The sequence below is a fragment of the Pseudophryne corroboree genome, assembly GCF_028390025.1.
Source record: "Pseudophryne corroboree isolate aPseCor3 chromosome 3 unlocalized genomic scaffold, aPseCor3.hap2 SUPER_3_unloc_32, whole genome shotgun sequence".
In the NCBI taxonomy this organism is placed as follows: Eukaryota; Metazoa; Chordata; class Amphibia; order Anura; family Myobatrachidae; genus Pseudophryne; species Pseudophryne corroboree.
This window is the reverse complement of record NW_026967522.1, coordinates 118286-138015: the sequence shown is the minus strand read 5'-3', so window position 1 is coordinate 138015 and position 19730 is coordinate 118286. Positions and strand designations below refer to the sequence as shown.

General features: G+C 48.6%; 2 protein-coding genes across 3 annotated transcripts in view; one reads left to right on the top strand and one right to left on the bottom strand.

The window, feature by feature from the left end:
* LOC134984051 (uncharacterized) overlaps nucleotides 1-19730 on the top strand; it is a 236176-nt gene that overhangs the window by 107312 nt on the left and 109134 nt on the right. The window lies entirely within an intron of this gene.
* LOC134984047 (oocyte zinc finger protein XlCOF22-like) overlaps nucleotides 5319-19730 on the bottom strand; it is a 52016-nt gene continuing 37604 nt past the window's right edge. For both annotated transcript variants that reach the window (XM_063949689.1, XM_063949690.1), the window contains exon 4: nucleotides 5319-8151. In XM_063949689.1, the coding sequence (XP_063805759.1) occupies nucleotides 6764-8151 (1388 nt within the window). In that variant the 3' untranslated portion in view covers nucleotides 5319-6763. The remainder of the gene's footprint in view (nucleotides 8152-19730) is intronic.

Genomic DNA, 19730 nt, shown 5'->3' with positions numbered 1-19730 from the left:
TGTTAAAGTGCCACTGGAGGCACAAAGGGAGGCTGTATATGCAGTACCCCCTTTTACAAACGTCTGAACTTCAGGGACTGAAGCTAGTTCTTTTTGGAAGAAAATTGACAGAGCCGAAATTTGAACCTTAATGGACCCCAATTTCAGGCCCATAGACACTCCTGTTTGCAGGAAATGTAGGAATCGACCCAGTTGAATTTCCTCCATCGGGCCTTACTGGCCTCACACCACGCAACATATTTTCGCCAAATGCGGTGATAATGTTTTGCGGTTACATCCTTCCTGGCTTTGATCAGGATAGGGATGACTTCATCCGGAATGCCTTTTTTCCTTCAGGATCCGGCGTTCAACCGCCATGCCGTCAAACGCAGCCGCGGTAAGTCTTGGAACAGACAGGGTCCTTGCTGGAGCAGGTCCCTTCTAAGAGGTAGAGGCCACGGATCCTCCGTGAGCATCTCTTGAAGTTCCGGTTACCAAGTCCTTCTTGGCCAATCCGGCGCCACGAATATAGTGCTTACTCCTCTCCATCTTATCAATCTCAGTACCTTGGGTATGAGAGGCAGAGGAGGGAACACATACACTGACTGGTACACCCACGGTGTTACCAGAGCGTCTACAGCTATTGCCTGAGGGTCCCTTGACCTGGCGCAATACCTGTCGAGTTTTTCCCAACGGTTTATAATCATGTGGAAGACTTCTGGGTGAAGTCCCCACTCTCCCGGGTGGAGGTCGTGATGAGGAAATCTGCTTCCCAGTTGTCCACTCCCGGAATGAATACTGCTGACAGTGCTATCACATGATTTTCCGCCCAGCGAAGAATCCTTGCAGCTTCTGCCATTGCCCTCCTGCTTCTTGTGCCACCCTGTCTGTTTACGTGGGTGACTGCCGTGATGTTGTCCGACTGGATCAACACCGGCTGACCTTGAAGCAGAGGTCTTGCTAATGTTATGATTCCAGTACTTCTGACCAGAGGAGATCTTATGACAAAGGCCAGAGTACTGGAAGGGAATGCTGGTTACGGGAGCAGGAAAGCCTAGTAACCCCTGGCGCCCTAACTCCGTTGTCTCGCCCGTGTTATCAGAAATCCCCTGCGAGACTATGGTTGCTTGAGCCCATGGCAGCCGCGTTTGAAGGGCGGATTATGTCTGCCCAACTCCGATGCCCCCTCAGGTCTTAATGGGAGACAAAGGGAAATCCGAGACAGGGTGATAACAAGGGACCCTCTGACTAAACAACCAGGCCAGGGGCTACAAGCTAACTAAACTTAAACCAGAAGTATGTGCGGACAAACCGCCAGGGAAAAGGACAACCAAAATCCACTAGTCCGTTACTCCTACCCAGCACCGCTGGATACCAGAGTGGATTTGTGGGAGCGGAATCCTCCGCAAAAGCTCCGAAACACAATATAACAAATAATAAATGGTAAGCGGTCAAGCCGCAACACACGGCTACGCCGCCACTCATGAACACCACAGGATGTTAAAAGGTGCTCGGTCAGGACTCCAGGAACAGATGACAACTTCCGAGTACTTGGACCACCGAGGACAGGAACGACCGGATAGAGCAGGACTGGAACACTCTCTGCAACAGATACAGCAAACAGGAAGCTATTACCGGCGTCTGTGAGAAGCCCAGGAAGTGTTCTTAACAGAGAGTCCTCCAATCAGCTGTTTGGAGGTTGATTGGATTAAATACCATGCAGCTGCCAAGCTGCATGGCCAGGGAAACAGATCAGTGATTAATTACAATAGAACCTAGCAACGGGGAACGCAGTCCGCAAGTGGCGTCCCCGTTGCTAAGGTCCGTGTGGCTCCGTGCGCCCGGCGTCTAGCGTTGCCAGGGAGCCGGCGGCTGTCCGCATACGGCGTCCCTGGTTGCTAGGCGCCGGGCAACACTGACGAGCGGACCCTCGGCGCCTAACAGCTAAGCTTAGAGCATTGTAAATGGCCCTTAGCTTCAGGATATTTATGTGAAGTGATGTCTCCAGGCTTGACCATAAGCCCTGGATATTCCTTCCCTGTGTGACTACTCCCCAGCCTCGCAGGCTGGCATCCGTGGTCACCAGGACCCAGTCCTGAATGCCGAATCTGCGGCCCTCTAGAAGATGAGCACTCTGCAACCACCACAGGAGGGATACCCTTGTCCTTGGTGACAGGGTTATCCGCTGATGCATCTGAAGATGCGACCCGGACCATTTGTCCAATAGGTCCCACTGGAAAGTTCTTGCGTGGAATCTGCCGAATGGGATTGCTTCGTAGGAAGCCACCATTTTTACCCAGAACCCTTGTGCATTGATGCACTGAGACTTGGCTCGGTTTTAGGAGGTTCCTGACTAGCTCGGATAACTCCCTGGCTTTCTCTTCCGGGAGAAAACACCTTTTTTCTGGACTGTGTCCAGGATCATCCCTAGGAACAGAAGACAAGTCGTCGGAACCAGCTGCGATTTTGGAATATTGAGAATCCAATCGTGCTGCCGCAACACTACCGGAGATAGTGCTACACCGACCTCCAACTGTTCCCTGGATCTTACCCTTATCAGGGAATCGTCCAAGTAAGGGATAACTAAAATTCCCTTCCTTCGAAGGAATATCATCATTTCGGCCATTACCTTGGTAAAGACCCGGGGTGCCGTGGACCATCCATACGGCAGCGTCTGAACTGATAGTGACAGTTCTGTACCATCAACCTGAGGTACCCTTGGTGAGAAGGGTACATTTTGACATGAAGGTAAGCATCCTTGATGTCCCGAGACATCATGTAGTCCCCTTCTTCCAGGTTCGCAATCACTGCTCTGAGTGACTCAATCTTGAATTTGAACCTCTGTATGTAAGTGTTCAAAGATTTTAGATTTAGAATCGGTCTCACCGAGCCGTCTGGCTTCGGTACCACAACAGTGTGGAATAATACCCCGTTCCCTGTTGCAGGAGGGGTACCTTGATTATCACCTGATGGGAATACAGCTTGTGAATGGCTTCCAAAACTGTCTCCGTGTCAGAAGGAGACATCGGTAAAGCAGACTTTAGGAAACGGCGAGGGGGAGACGTCTCGAATTGTAATTTGTACCCCCGAGATATCACCTGAAGGATCCAGGGGTCTACTTGCGAGTGAGCCCACTGCGCGCTGAAATTCATTGAGACGGGCCCCCCACCGTGCCTGATTCTGCTTGTAAAGCCCCAGCGTCATACTGAGGGCTTGGCAGAGGCGGGAGAGGGTTTCTGTTCCTGGGAACTGGCTGATTTCTGCAGCCTTTTTCCTCTCCCTCTGTCACGGGGAAGAAAAGGAACCTTTTGCCCCTTGTCCACGAAAAGACTGTGCCTGATAATACGGCGTCCTCTCATGTTGAGAGGCGACCTGGGGTACAAACGTGGATTTCCCAGCTGTTGCCGTGGCCACCAGGTCTGAAAGACCGACCCCAACTAACTCCTCCCCTTAATAAGGCAATACTTCCAAATGCCATTTGGAATACGCATCACCTGACCACTGACGTGTCCATAACCCTCTACTGGTAGAAATGGACAACGCACTTAGACTTGATGCCAGTCGGCAAATATTCCGCTGTGCATCACGCATATATAGAAATGCATCTTTTAAATGCTCTATAGGCAAAAATATACTGTCCCTATCTAGGGTATCAATATTTTCAGTCAGGGAATCCGACCACGCCAACCCAGCACTGCACATCCAGGCTGAGGCTATTGCTGGTCGCAGTATAACACCAGTATGTGTGTAAATACATTTTAGGATACCCTCCTGCTTTCTATCAGCAGGATCCTTAAGGGCGGCCATCTCAGGAGAGGGTAGAGCCCTTACAAGCGTGTGAGCGCTTTATCCCCCCTAGGGGGTGTTTCCCAACGCACCCTAACCTCTGGCGGGAAAGGATATAATGCCAATAACATTTTAGAAATTATCAGTTGTTATCGGGGGAAAACCACGCATTCACACACCTCATTTAATTTCTCAGATTCAGGAAAACTACAGGTAGTTTTTCCTCACCGAACATAATACCCCTTTTTGGTGGTACTCGTATTATCAGAAATGTGTAAAACATTTTTCATTGCCTCAATCATGTAACGTGTGGCCCTACTGGAAGTCACATTTGTCTCTTCACCGTCGACACTGGAGTCAGTATCCGTGTCGGCGTCTATATCTGCCATCTGAGGTAACGGGCGCTTTAGAGCCCCTGACGGCCTATGAGACGTCTGGACAGGCACAAGCTGAGTAGCCGGCTGTCTCATGTCAACCACTGTCTTTTATACAGAGCTGACACTGTCACGTATTCCTTCCAACAGTTCATCCACTCAGGTGTCGACCCCCTAGGGGGTGACATCACTATTACAGGCAATCTGCTCCGTCTCCACATCATTTTTCTCCTCATACATGTCGACACAAACGTACCGACACACAGCACACACACAGGGAATGCTCTGATAGAGGACAGGACCCCACTAGCCCTTTGGGGAGACAGAGGGAGAGTTTGCCAGCACACACCAGAGCGCTATATATATACAGGGATAACCTTATATAAGTGTTTTTCCCCTTATAGCTGCTGTATTGTTAATACTGCGCATAATTAGTGCCCCCCTCTCTTTTTTAACCCTTTCTGTAGTGTAGTGACTGCAGGGGAGAGCCAGGGGAGCTTCCCTACAACTGAGCTGTGAGGGAAAATGGCGCCAGTGTGCTGAGGAGATAGGCTCCACCCCTTTTTCGCAGACTTTTCTCCTGCTTTTTTTATGGATTCTGGCAGGGGTTAAAATTCATCCATATAGCCCTGGGGGCTATATGTGATGTATTTTCGCCAGCCAAGGTGTTTTTATTGCTGCTCAGGGCGCCCCCCCCTAGCGCCCTGCACCCTCAGTGACCGAAGTGTGAAGTGTGCTGAGGAGCAATGGCGCACAGCTGCAGTGCTGTGCGCTACCTTGGTGAAGACAGGATGTCATCTGCCGCCGATTTTCCGGACCTCTTCTTGCTTCTGGCTCTGTAAGGGGGCCGGCGGCGCGGCTCTGGGACCCATCCAGGCTGGGCCTGTGATCGTCCCTCTGGAGCTAATGTCCAGTAGCCTAAGAAGCCCAATCCACTCTGCACGCAGGTGAGTTCGCTTCTTCTCCCCTTAGTCCCTCGATGCAGTGAGCCTGTTGCCAGCAGGTCTCACTGAAAATAACAAACCTAAACTAAAACTTTCACTAAGAAGCTCAGGAGAGCCCCTAGTGTGCACCCTTCTCGTTCGGGCACAGAGATCTAACTGAGGCTTGGAGGAGGGTCATAGGGGGAGGAGCCAGTGCACACCAGGTAGTCCTAAAGCTTTCTTTAGATGTGCCCAGTCTCCTGCGGAGCCGCTAATCCCCATGGTCCTTACGGAGTCCCCAGCATCCACTGAGGACGTTAGAGAAAAAAGCTTTAATGTAATAATTAGATGCAAACAAAAGCTTTTATTATGAAACACAGGGGAGTCTCCGCACCATATAGATGTAACATACAACAAACCACCGCAGATGGAACCCGGGTGACTCTAATGCACATGGTAATGTACAGGGTATATATGGATAGGATCTTGTATCAGAAAACACTCAGCACTCCTTATCAAGATGAGTGTCTGCAACAAGTTAGGCAAACTAGAAGTGAAAACACGTTCCAATGGCCGCCATATTGTCGTGCAGCAATACAGACTGTGGAAACTGGTATTAGACATTCACATTTACACAAAGCACAAGATACAAAATAAACAGCAGAAAAAAGACCTAAGCATTTGGGATGTATTATTTAGGAAGTAAATAGAGGTACATTAATGAAAAGCGTGAGTAACAGTCATCAGTCTGCTTGTGAAGGTCTCTAGAGTGGAGGCCTCTTGGACTGTGCAAGGCAGTGAGTTCCATGGTCAGGGCTGCATAACTAAACATTCAACCCATAAATGAATGACAGGAGATTCTTGGTACTGCTGGTAACAGTCCATCTGTAGAAGCAAGCGGGGCAGTAAGGAGGCAGAAGCTGCTTCTAGTACCTTGGACCATGTAATGTTGGGCTGGGAAGGTCAGTTAGCCAATTATGAAATAGATTTGTCATCTTACAGGCAGCCAGTGAAGGGAGTAGAGAATGGGTGTTATGAGGCAGGAACGGGCTGGTTAGGTAACAGCTTGGCTGCTGCATTCTGTACTAGCTGCAAGCTCTGTAATTCTTTTGCTGGGTGACCCAGGTAGATGGCATTGTAGTAGTCTATGAACTTCTGAGGGAATCAAGTGCCTGATTCTGGCTATGGTCCACACATGGAAGAATGAGGATTAGTATGTGGCAGATACCTGATGTCTGTGTCAGCCACATACCAGGACATCACAAAGATTCAGCACATGTTCAGTATTTTGCAATTCTGAACACCAAAGCATAAATCCAGATGGTTGCTAAAGCTGTAGTCTTGTCCTTTGTTGGTGAGCTTCTATTATGTTTCACAAAGACTGAGTCACAGCCAACTGGCATCATCCACCCCTGGCGCTCAGCTAGACAACCATTTAGGATTGGTATTCGGTTCTCAGTACATGGAGCAAAAAGCAGGTCATCTGCATAGCAGTGGTAGACCAGGCCATGACGTCTGATTATATCACCCAGTGGTAGCATGTATATTTTATAAAGCATAGGAGATAGGATTGACCCTTGAGGAACATTGCATGACAGTGATAATTATACTCCAGAAGATGTAAATGGTTCCGTATTTGGGTAATGTCTAATATGTTCAACAAGAGCAGATTTATTTCTCTCACAGCATGAAAATGGCTTCTCACCTGTGAAATCGCTGATGTTTAACAAGAACTGATTTCCGTGCAAAACATTTCCCAAACTCAGAACAGGAAAATGGCTTCTCATCTGTGTGACTTCTCTGATGTATAACAAGATGTGATTTGCGTGCAAAACATTTCCCACACTCAGAACAGGAAAATGGCTTCTCACCTGTGTGACTTCTCTGATGTATAACAAGATGTGATGTCGATGAAAAACATTTCCCACACTCAGAACAGGAAAATGGCTTCTCACCTGTGTGACTTCTCTGATGTATAACAAGATGTGATTTGCGTGCAAAACATTTCCCACACTCAGAACAGGAAAATGGCTTCTCACCTGTGTGATTTCTCTGATGTATAACTAAATGTGATTGGTGTGCAAAACATTTCCCACACTCAGAACAGGAATACGGCTTTTCACCTGTGTGACTTCTCTGATGTATAACTAAATGTGATTTGTGTGCAAAACATTTCCCACACTCAGAACAGGAATACGGCTTCTCACCTGTGTGACTTCTCTGATGTATAACAAAATATGATTTGCGTGCAAAACATTTCCCACACTCAGAACAGGAAAATGGCTTCTCACCTGTGTGATTTCTCTGATGTATAACTAAATGTGATTGGTGTGCAAAACATTTCCCACACTCAGAACAGGAAAATGGCATCTCACCTGTGTGATTTCTCTGATGTATAACTAAATGTGATTTGTGTGCAAAACATTTCCCACACTCAGAACAGGAATACGGCTTCTCACCTGTGTGACTTCTCTGATGTATAACTAAACGTGATTTGCGTGCAAAACATTTCCCACACTCAGAACAGGAATACGGCTTCTCACCTGTGTGACTTCTCTGATGTATAACAAAATATGATTTGCATGCAAAACATTTCCCACACTCAGAACAGGAAAATGGCATCTCACCTGTGTGATTTCTCTGATGTACAACTAAATGTGATTTGTGTGCAAAACATTTCCCACACTCAGAACAGGAATACGGCTTCTCACCTGTGTGACTTCTCTGATGTGTAACAAAAGCTGATTTATATGCGAAACATTTCCCACACTCAGAACATGGAAATGGCCTCTCACCTGCCTTAGCTGGCTGATGAGTAATAAGGTTTGTGTTCTGTGTAAAACATTTGGCATCTACAGAACAGGGGAACACTGAATCTACTCTCAGAGCTGTAACAGATGCACCAATATCAGAGTGATCAGGAGAACATTTCCCAGAATCAGAGGGATCATCTGATAGAGCTGGATGAATAATTGGGGTAATGGGGTTAGCTCCTGGAGAATCCAGTCTACGGTCATTATCCGTTATTTCAGAATCCAGGGATAACATTAGATGTCCTTCTGAGATATTCCTGCTTGTGTGTCCATCTCCTGGAAATAAAATACATTAATATATAAAATGAGTAGACAAGACTCAGGGTGTTACAGGATACAATATATAATTCTATAACAGACATTTTTACCTGTAATCATTGCTTTTATGTTTATTAAAAAACAAAAAACGGCTAGGATGCTTAGACTGGAGCTTGATCAACACTGAATGCTCATGTGGGATTACTAGAGGGGACGTGGACGCTCCTGTGGGATCACTAGAGGTGACGTGGACGCTCACGTGGAATTACTAGAGGTGACGTGGACGCTCACGTGGAATTACTAGAGGTTACACGGACGCTCACGTGGAATTACTAGAGGTTACACGGACGCTCACGTGGAATTACTAGAGGTTACACGGACGCTCACGTGGAATTACTAGAGGTTACACGGGCGCTCACGTGGGATTACTAGAGGTGACACGGACGCTCACGTGGGATTACTAGAGGTGACACGGGCGCTCACGTGGGATTACTAGAGGTGACACGGGTGCTCACGTGGGATTACTAGAGGTGACACGGACGCTCACGTGGGATTACTAGAGGAGACAGGGACGCTCACGTGGGATTACTAGAGGAAACAGGGACGCTCACGTGGGATTACTAGAGGAGACAAGGACGCTCACGTGGGATTACTAGAGGAGACAAGGACGCTCACGTGGGATTACTAGAGGTGACACGGACGCTCACGTGGGATCACCAGAGGTGACGTGGATGCTCACGTGGAATTACTAGAGGTGACGTGGATGCTCACGTGGGATTACTAGAGGAGACATGGACGCTCACGTGTGATTACTAGAGGAGACATGGACGCTCACGTGGGATTACTAGAGGTGACACGGACGCTCACGTGGGATTACTAGAGGAGACATGGACGCTCACGTGGGATTACTAGAGGAGACATGGACGCTCACGTGGGATTACTAGAGGTGACACGGACGCTCATGTGGGATCACTAGAGGTGACACAGACGCTCATGTGGGATCACTAGAGGTGACACGGACGCTCAAGTGGGATCACTAGAGGTGACACGGACGCTCATGTGGGATCACTAGAGGTGACATGGACGCTCATGTGGGGTTACTAGAGGTGACATGGACGCTCATGTGGGGTTACTAGAGTTGACATGGACGCTAACGTGGGATTACTAGAGGTGACATGGACATTCATGTGGGATTACTAGAGGTGACATGGACACTCATGTGGGATTAGTAGAGGTGACATGGACGCTCATGTGGGATTACTAGAGGTGACATGGACGCTCATGTGGGATTAGTAGAGGTGACATGGACGCTCATGTGGATTACTAGAGGTGACATAGACGCTCATGTGGGATTACTAGAGGTGACATGGACGCTCATGTGGGATTACTAGAGGTGACATGGGCGCTCATGTGGGATTACTAGAGGTGACATGGGCACTCATGTGGGATTACTAGAGGTGACACGGACGCTCATGTGGGATTACTAGAGGTGACACGGACGCACATGTGGGATTACTAGAGGTGACACGGACGCTCATGTGGGATTACTAAAGGTGACATGGACGCTCACGTGGGATTACTAGAGGTTACATGGGCTTTGCAATAATAAAACAGCAAAGAAGAGAAAGTGCTGTCCTGTTTGCGCACTAATAAATAATATATAACCTTTATTAAGTACAGTAAAGTATGTAAGATAAATCAGTGATATATAAAACACAAAGGTAAATGTATAAAGGTGAATAAAGTAATCAAAAGACAATTGTATTTGTTGTTAAACATCGGCATGTATATTATATTGGGGGATAATTGATTCAGTGCTGGTAATCCTGTTCAGTAAGAATATATTAATATATTACACCCATACGAGGATGGGATAAATTACACATTTAATAATATTGTGGCAGAGTTTCCTCCAGCGGTAATCTCAATGTAACATCATACTGTATGTATAAACATTTTATGGGGGGGGATTCAGTTCATCGCAAAAACTCCCTAACCAATTAGCCGCAAAAAGTTATTGGTGATAATTCTCCATAGGTTTTTTATTTTGCTCACAAATGTCTGCAGTGCAGTGTTAGGAGGAACTCATTTAAATAAGATTTTAAACCTACCGGTAAATCTATTTGTCCTAGTCCGTAGAGGATGCTGGGCACTCCGTAAGGACCATGGGGTATAGACGGGCTCCGCAGGAGACATGGGCACCTAAAAATAACTTTTCCTATGGGTGTGCACTGGCTCCTCCATTTATGCCCCTCCTCCAGACCTCAGTTAGAGAACTGTGCCCAGAGGGGATGGACACTACAAGGCAGGATTTAAAAATCCAAGGGCAAGATTCATACCAGCCCACACCAATCACACCATGTAACCTGGATCATACATAACCAGTTAACCGTATGAACAACAACAGTGACGGTCCAAAACCGACTCCAACTGTAACATAACCCTTACGGAAGCAACAACTATATACAAGTCTTGCAGAGTTTCCGCACTGGGACGAGCGCCCAGCATCCTTGCTAAAAAGTCCGGACCATTCCCTACTACATTCCAGCACAAGATCCATACCGGAAGGTGTCTGTTATTTGGCTGAACTGTTGAACTTTGTCCACCGCACTGCATGAGGAGCTCACCATTTACCACCTTGGAGCAACATATCCTCTAGCGGTAAAAGCCACAATTTTGGATATATACACCTCCTAAATCTGTAGTTGCTGGACATATTAACTATTGGTGGAACAAATCTGGAACGGACTTTCCTAATTCAATACCACCTATATTCCTGGCCTATGGGTAACCCTGGTTTTATTTATTCTACCATGTGTACTTTTTAATGTCATTATTTGGAACTACCATTGATGGTTTATATTCCCATATTAAATACATTTATTTTTAACTAAACATTGAATTATCAGATATTGTTGTTGTTTTATGTAATAATCTAGCGCAGCCTCAATTGCTTTTTTTGTATATCAAAATAGGTCTGACCGAACCGTCCGGTTTCGGGACCACAAAGAGGGTCGAGTAGTAGCCTCTTCCCTGCTGGTTCAAGGGAACCCTGATAATTACTTGCTGTAGACCCAGCGTTTGAATTGCAGCTAACACTACATTCCGTTCTGGTGTAGAAGCTGGTAATGCGACTTAAAAAATCGGCGCGGGGGCACCTCTTCGAATTCCAGTTTGTAACCCTGGGAAACTATTTCCGACACCCAAGGATTCAGGTCTGAGATGACCCAGGCCTGGCTGAAAAGTCGAAGACGTGCCCCCACCGGTGCAGACTCCCCCAGGGGAGCCCCAGCGTCATGCTGAGGGTTTTGCAGTAGCCGGGGAGGACTTTTGTTCCTGGGCACCGGCCGACCATGGGGAATAGACGGGCTCCGCAGGAGACTGGGCACTCTAAATAAAGATTAGGTACTATCTGGTGTGCACTGGCTCCTCCCTCTATGCCCCTCCTCCAGACCTCAGTTAAGGAAACTGTGCCCGGAAGAGCTGACAGTACAAGGAAAGGATTTCTGGAATCCAGGTTAAGACTCATACCAGCCACACCAATCACACCGTATAACTTGTGGTAACATACCCAGTTAACAGCATGAACAACAAACGAGCATCACTCAACGGATGCCACATAACATAACCCTTTAGTAAGCAATAACTATATACACGTATTGCAGAAAGTCCGCACTTGGGACGGGCGCACAGCATCCACTACGGACTACGAGAAATAGATTTACCGGTGAGTACAATCTTATTTTCTCTAACGTCCTAGTGGATGCTGGGGACTCCGTAAGGACCATGGGGATTATACCAAAGCTCCCAAACAGGCGGGAGAGTGCGGATGACTCTGCAGCACCGACTGGGCAAACACAAGGTCCTCCTCAGCCAGAGTATCAAACTTGTAGAATTGTGCAAATGTGTTTGAACCCGACCAAGTAGCAGCTCGGCAAAGCTGTAATGCCGAGACCCCTCGGGCAGCCACCCAAGAAGAGCCCACCTTCCTTGTGGAATGGCCTTTCACTGATTTTGGATGCGGCAATCCAGTCGCAGAATAAGCCTGCTGAATCGTGTTACAGATCCAGCGAGCAATAGTTTGCTTTGAAGCAGGAGCACCTAGCTTGTTGGATGCATAAAGGATAAACAGTGAGTCAGTCTTCCTGACTCCAGCCGTTCTGGTTACATAAATCTTCAAAGCCCGGACTACGTCAAGTAACTTGGAATCCTCCAAGTCACGAGTAGCCGCAGGCACCACAATAGGTTAGTTCAAATGAAAAGATGACACCACCTTTGGCTGAAATTGCGGACGAGTCCGCAATTCTGCCCTGTCCATATGGAAAACCAGATAGGGGCTTTTACATGACAAAGCCGCCAATTCTGACACACGCCTAGCCGAAGCTAAGGCCAACAGCATGACCACTTTCCACATGAGATACTTTAGCTCCACGGTTTTAAGTGGCTCAAACCAGTGGGATTTCAGGAAACCCAACACCACGTTAAGATCCCAAGGTGCCACTGGTGGCACAAAAGGGGGCTAAATATGCAGCACTCCCTTGACAAACGTCTGAACCTCAGGCAGTGAAGCCAGTTCTTTTTGAAAGATAATGGATAGGGCCAAAATCTGGACCTTTATGGACCCTAATTTTAGGCCCATAGACACTCCTGACTGTAGGAAGTGCAGGAACCGGCCGAGCTGGAATTCCTCTGTAGGGGCCTTCCTGGCCTCACACCAAGTAACATATTTTCGCCATATACGGTGATAATGCTTTGCTGTCACGTCCTTCCTAGCCTTTATCAGCGTAGAAATAACTTCTCCAGAATGCCTTTTTCCGCTAGGATCCGGTGTTCAACCGCCATGCCGTCAAACGCAGCCGCGGTAAGTCTTGGAACAGACAGGGCCCCTGTTGCAACAGGTCCTGTCTGAGAGGCAGAGGCCATGGGTCCTCTGTGAGCATTTCTTGCAGTTCCGGGTACCAAGTCCTTCTTGGTCAATCCGGAACAATGAGTATTGTTCTCACTCCTCTTTCTTACAATTCTCAGCACCTTTGGTATGAGAGGAAGAGGAGGAAACGCATAGAACGACTGGAACACCCACGGTGTTACTAGTGCGTCCACAGCTATCGCCTGAGGGTCCCTTGACCTGGCGCAATACCTTTTTAGCTTTTTGTTGAGGCGGGACGCCATCATGTCCACCTGTGGCAGTTCCCATCGATTTACAATCTGCGTGAAGACTTCTTGATGAAGTCCCCACTCTCCCGGGTGGAGGTCGTGCCTGCTGAGGAAGTCTGCTTCCCAGTTGTCCACTCCCGGAATGAACACTGCTGACAGTGCTTGCACGTGATTCTCCGCCTAATGAAGAATCCTGGTGGCTTCCGCCATTGCACCCTGCTTCTTGTGCCGCCCTGGCGGTTTACATGGGCCACTGCGGTGATGTTGTCTGACTGAATCAGCACTGGTTGGTTTCAAAGCAGAGGCTCCGCTTGACTCAGGGCGTTGTATATGGCCCTTAGTTCCAGGATATTGATGTGCAGACAAGACTCCCGACTTGACCACAGCCCTTGGAAGTTTCTTCCCTGAGTGACTGCCCCCCATCCTCGGAGGCTTGCGGCCTTCGAGGAGGTGAGCACTTTGCAGCCACCACAGAAGAGACACCCTGGCCCTGGGGGATCAGCCGATGCATCTGAAGATGCGATCCGGACCACTTGTCCAACAGATCCCACTGAAAGATTCTCGCATGGAACCTGCCGAAGGGAATGGCTTCGTATGACGCCACCATCTTTCCCAGGACTCGCGTGCAGTGATGCACCGATACCTGTTTCGGTTTTAGGAGGTCTCTGACCAGAGTCACGAGCTCTTGAGCCTTCTCCGCCGGGAGAAACACCTTCTTCTGGCCTGTGTCCAGAATCATGCCCATGAAAGGCAGACGCGTCGTAGGGATCAGCTGCGACTTTGGAATATTCAGGATCCACCCGTGTTGTTGCAACACTTCCTGAGAGTGTGCTAAGCCGATCAGCAACTGCTCCCTGGACCTCGCCTTTATGAGGAGATTGTCCAAGTATGGGATAATTGTAACTCCTTGCTTTCGAAGGAGTACCATCATCTCCGCCATTACCTTGGTAAATATTCTCGGTGCCGTGGACAGGCCAAACGACAACGTCTGGAATTGGTAATGACAGTCCTGTACCACAAACCTGAGGTACTCCTGATGAGGTGGATAAATGGGGACATGCAAGTAAGCATCCTTGATGTCCAGCGACACCATAAAATCCCCCTCTTCCAGGCTTGCAATGACCGCTCTGTGCGATTCCATTTTGAACTTGAATTTCTTCAGATAAATGTTCAGGGATTTTAAATTCAAAATGAGTCTGACCGAACCGTCCGGGTTCGGCACCACAACCATTGTGGAATAGTAGTCCCATCCCTGTTGAAGAAGGGGAACCTTCACCACCACCTGCTGGAGATATAACTTGTGAATTGCCGCCAACACTACCTCCCTTTCCATGGGAGAAGCAGGCAGGGACGATTTTAGGTAACGGTGAGGGGGCGTCACTTCGAATTCCAGCTTGTATCCCTGAGACACAATTTGTATAGCCCAAGGATCCACCCGTGAGCGAACCCACTGGTGGCTGAAATTTCGGAGACGTGCCCCCACCGCTCCTGACTCCGCCTTTGGAGCCCCAGCGTCACGCGGTGGATTTAGTGGAGGCTTTTTTTGAATGAAAGAACTGCATTTGGTAATACGGTGCTTTGGCTGTGAGGGAACATATGGCAAAAAATTTGACTTCCCAGCTGTTGCTGTGGAAACCAGGTCCGAGAGACCGTCCCCAAACAATTCCTCACCCTTGTAAGGTAAAACCTCCATGTGTTTTTTAGAGTCGGCATCACCAGTCCACTGCCGAGTCCACAGGACCCTTCTGGCAGAAATCGACATTGCGTTTACTCTAGAGCCCAGTAGGCAAATATCCCTCTGGGCATCCCTCATATATAAGACAGTGTCTTTGATATGTCCCAGGGTCAGTAAAATAGTCTCCCTGTCCAGGGTATCTATCCCCTCAGACAGAGTATCTGTCCATGCTGCTACAGCACTACACATCCAGGCCGAAGCAGTTGCTGGCCTCAGTAGAGTACCAGAATGTGTATAAACAGACTTCAGGATACCTTCCTGCTTTCTATCCGCAGGATCCTTTAGGGCGGCCGTATCCTGTGACGGCAGGGCCACCTTCTTAGATAAGCGTGTCAGAGCTTTATCTACCCTAGGGGAGGATTCCCAGCGTTATCTGTCCGTTGGTGGGAAAGGGTAAGCCATAATCAATCTTTTGGAAATTACTACTTTCCTATCAGGGGAATACCACGCTTTTTCACATAATTCATTTAATTCATGTGAAGGGGGAAAAGTCACTTCTTGCTTTTTCTCCCCATACATATAAACCCTCTTGTCAGGGACAGGGTTTTCCTCTGATATGTGCAATACATCCTTCATCCCTATAATCATGTATCGGATGGCTTTAGTCAATTTAGGCTGCAACTTAGCATCATCGTCATCGACACTGGAGTCAGAATCCGTGTCGATATCTGTGTCAACAATCTAGGATAGCGGGCGCTTTTGAGACCCTGACGGCCTCTGAGCTGTAGGATCAGACATGGGCTGAAACCCTGACTGTCCCACGGCTTCAGCTTTATACAACCTCTTATGCAAGGAGCTTACGTTATCATTTAACACCTTCCACATATCCATCCAATCAGCTGTCGGCGCCGACCCCACATTCATCTGCACTTGTTCTGCCTCCACGTATCCTTTCTCGTCAAACATGTTGACACAAACGTACCGACACTGCACACACCCAGGGAATGCTCACTTTAGGACAGGACCCCCACAAAGGCCTTTTGGGGACACAGAGAGAGAGTATGCCAGCACACACCCCAGCGCTATATAACCCCAGGGATTACACAGTAATTTAGTGTTTACCCAGTAGCTGCTGTTTATGACAATTTGCGCCTAAATTTATGTGCCCCCCCTCTCTTTTTACCCTTTTTCTACCTGGATACTGCAGGGGAGAGCCTGGGGAGCTTCCTCTCAGCGGAGCTGTGGAGAGAAAATGGCGCTGGTGAGTGCTGAGGAAGAAGGCCCCGCCCCCTCAGCAGCGGGCTTCTGTCCCGGGTCTGTGTAAATAAAATGGCGGGGGCTCGTACATATATACAGTGCCCGGCTGTATATATGTGTCTTTTTGCCAAGAGGTATCCTAATTGCTGCCCAGGGCGCCCCCCCTGCGCCCTGCACCCTACAGTGACCAGAGTGTGTGGGTAGTGTGGGCGCTGCAGTGCTGTGCGCTACCTCATGTGAAGACAGGAGTCTTCTGCCACTGATTTCGATGTCTTCTTGCTTCTGCCGGCTTCTGACTTCTGGCTCTGCGAGGGGGACGGCGGCGCGGCTCCGGGAACGTACGACCAAGGTTAGGTACCTGTGTTCGATCCCTCTGGAGCTAATGGTGTCCAGTAGCCTAAGAAGCGCAACCTAGCCGCAGTTAGTAGGTTTGCTTCTCTCCCCTCAGTCCGACGTAGCAGAGAGTCTGTTGCCAGCAAAAGCTCTCTGAAAATAAAAAAAACCTAATAAATACTTTCTTATTAGCAAGCTCAGGAGAGCTTACTAAAAGCACCCAGCTCTGGCCGGGCACAGATTCTAACTGAGGTCTGGAGGAGGGGCATAGATGGAGGAGCCAGTGCACACCAGTAGTACTAATTCTTTCTTAGAGTGCCCAGTCTCCTGCGGAGCCCATCTGTTCCCCATGGTCTTTACGGAGTCCCCAGCATCCACTAGGACGGTAAGAGAAAATTTGATTTACCGGCGGTAGCTGTGGAAACCAGGTCCGTCAGCCCATCCCCAAACAATACGTCTCCCTTATAGGGTAGGACTTCCATATGTTTTTTGGAATCCGCATCACCCGTCCATTGGCGAGTCCATAAGGATCGTCTCGCTGAGATAGACATGGCATTGGCCCTAGAAGCTAGCAATCCAATATCCCTTTGAGCATCTCTCATAAATAAGACTGCGTCTTTAATATGGGCTAGAATTAACAATATAGTATCTCTATCCATGGTATCAAATTCAGCCGTCAGATCATCTGTCCATGCTGAAATTGCGCTACATACCCATGCCGACGCAATAGTCGGTCTTAGCACAGCTCCAGTATGCGAATAAAATAAGAATTTACTTACCGATAATTCTATTTCTCGTAGTCCGTAGTGGATGCTGGGACTCCGTAAGGACCATGGGGATTAGCGGCTCCGCAGGAGACAGGGCACAAAAAGTAAAAGCTTTTGGACTAGCTGGTGTGCACTGGCTCCTCCCCCTATGACCCTCCTCCAAGCCTCAGTTAGGATACTGTGCCCGGACGAGCGTACACAATAAGGAAGGATCTTGAATCCCGGGTAAGACTCATACCAGCCCACCAATCACACTGTACAACCTGTGATCTGAACCCAGTTAACAGCATGATAACAGAGGAGCCTCTGCAAAGATGGCTCTCAACAATAAAAACCCGATTTTTGTAACAATAACTATGTACAAGTATTGCAGACAATCCGCACTTGGGATGGGCGCCCAGCATCCACTACGGACTACGAGAAATAGAATTATCGGTAAGTAAATTCTTATTTTCTCTGACGTCCTAAGTGGATGCTGGGACTCCGTAAGGACCATGGGGATTATACCAAAGCTCCCAAACGGGCGGGAGAGTGCGGATGACTCTGCAGCACCGAATGAGAGAACTCCAGGTCCTCCTCAGCCAGGGTATCAAATTTGTAAAATTTTGCAAACGTGTTTGCCCCTGACCAAGTAGCTGCTCGGCAAAGTTGTAAAGCCGAGACCCCTCGGGCAGCCGCCCAAGATGAGCCCACCTTCCTTGTGGAGTGGGCATTTACAGATTTTGGCTGTGGCAGGCCTGCCACAGAATGTGCAAGCTGAATTGTACTACAAATCCAACGAGCAATCGTCTGCTTAGAAGCAGGAGCACCCAGCTTGTTGGGTGCATATAGTATAAACAGCGAGTCAGACTTTCTGACTCCAGCCGTCCTTGAAATATATATTTTCAGGACTCTGACAACGTTTAGCAACATGGAGTCCTCCAAGTCCCTAGTAGCCGCAGGCACCACAATAGGTTGGTTCAGGTGAAACGCTGACACCACCTTAGGGAGAAACTGGGGACGGGTTCGCAGTTCTGCCCTGTCCGAATGGAAAATCAGATATGGGCTTTTGTAAGATAAAGCCGCCAATTCTGACACTTGCCTGGCCGAGGCCAGGGCCAGCAGCATGGTCACTTTCCATGTGAGATATTTCAAATCCACAGATTTGAGCGGTTCAAACCAATGTGATTTGAGGAATCTCAGAACTACATTGAGATCCCACGGTGCCACTGGAGGCACAAAAGGGGGCTGTATATGCAGTACTCCCTTGACAAACGTCTGGACTTCAGGAACTGAAGCCAATTCTTTCTGGAAGAAAATCGACAGGGCCGAAATTTGAACCTTAATGGACCCCAATTTGAGGCCCATAGACACTCCTGTTTGCAGGAAATGCAGGAATCGACCCAGTTGAAATTCCTCCGTCGGGGCCCTCCTGGCCTCACACCACGCAACATATTTTCGCCAAATATGGTGATAATGTTGTGCGGTCACCTCCTTCCTGGCTTTGATCAGGGTAGGGATGACTTCCTCCGGAATGCCTTTATCCTTCAGGATCCGGCGTTCAACCGCCATGCCGTCAAACGCAGCCGCGGTAAGTCTTGGAACAGACAGGGTCTTTGCTGAAGCAGGTCATTTCTTAACGGCAGAGGCCACGGGTCCTCTGTGAGCATCTCTTGAAGTTCCGGGTACCAAGTCCTTCTTGGCCAATCCGGAGCCACGAGTATAGTTCTTACTCCTCTCCGTCTTATAATTCTCAGTACCTTGGGTATGAGAGGCAGAGGAGGGAACACATACACTGACTGGAACACCCAAGGTGTTACCAGAGCGTCCACAGCTATTGCCTGAGGGTCCCTTGACCTGGCGCAATACCTGTCTAGTTTTTTGTTGAGGCGGGACGCCATCATGTCCACCTTTTGGTTTTTCCCAACGGTTCACAATCATGTGGAAGACTTCCGGATGAAGTCCCCACTCTCCCGGGTGGAGGTCGTGCCTGCTGAGGAAGTCTGCTTCCCAGTTGTCCACTCCCGGAATGAACACTGCTGACAGTGCTATCACATGATTTTCCGCCCAGCGAAGAATCCTTGCAGCTTCCGCCATTGCCCTCCTGCTTCTTGTGCCGCCCTGCCTGTTTATGTGGGCGACTGCTGTGATGTTGTCCGACTGGATCAACACCGGCTGCCCTTGAAGCAGAGGTCTTGCTAGGCTTAGAGCATTGTAAATTGCCCTTAGCTCCAGTATATTTATGTGAAGTGAAGTCTCCAGGCTTGACCACACTCCCTGGAAATTTCTTCCCTGTGTGACTGCTCCCCAGCCTCTCAGGCTGGCATCCGTGGTCACCAGGACCCAGTCCTGAATGCCGAATCTGCGGCCCTCTAGAAGATGAGCACTCTGCAACCACAACAGAAGAGACACCCTTGTCCTCGGAGACAGGG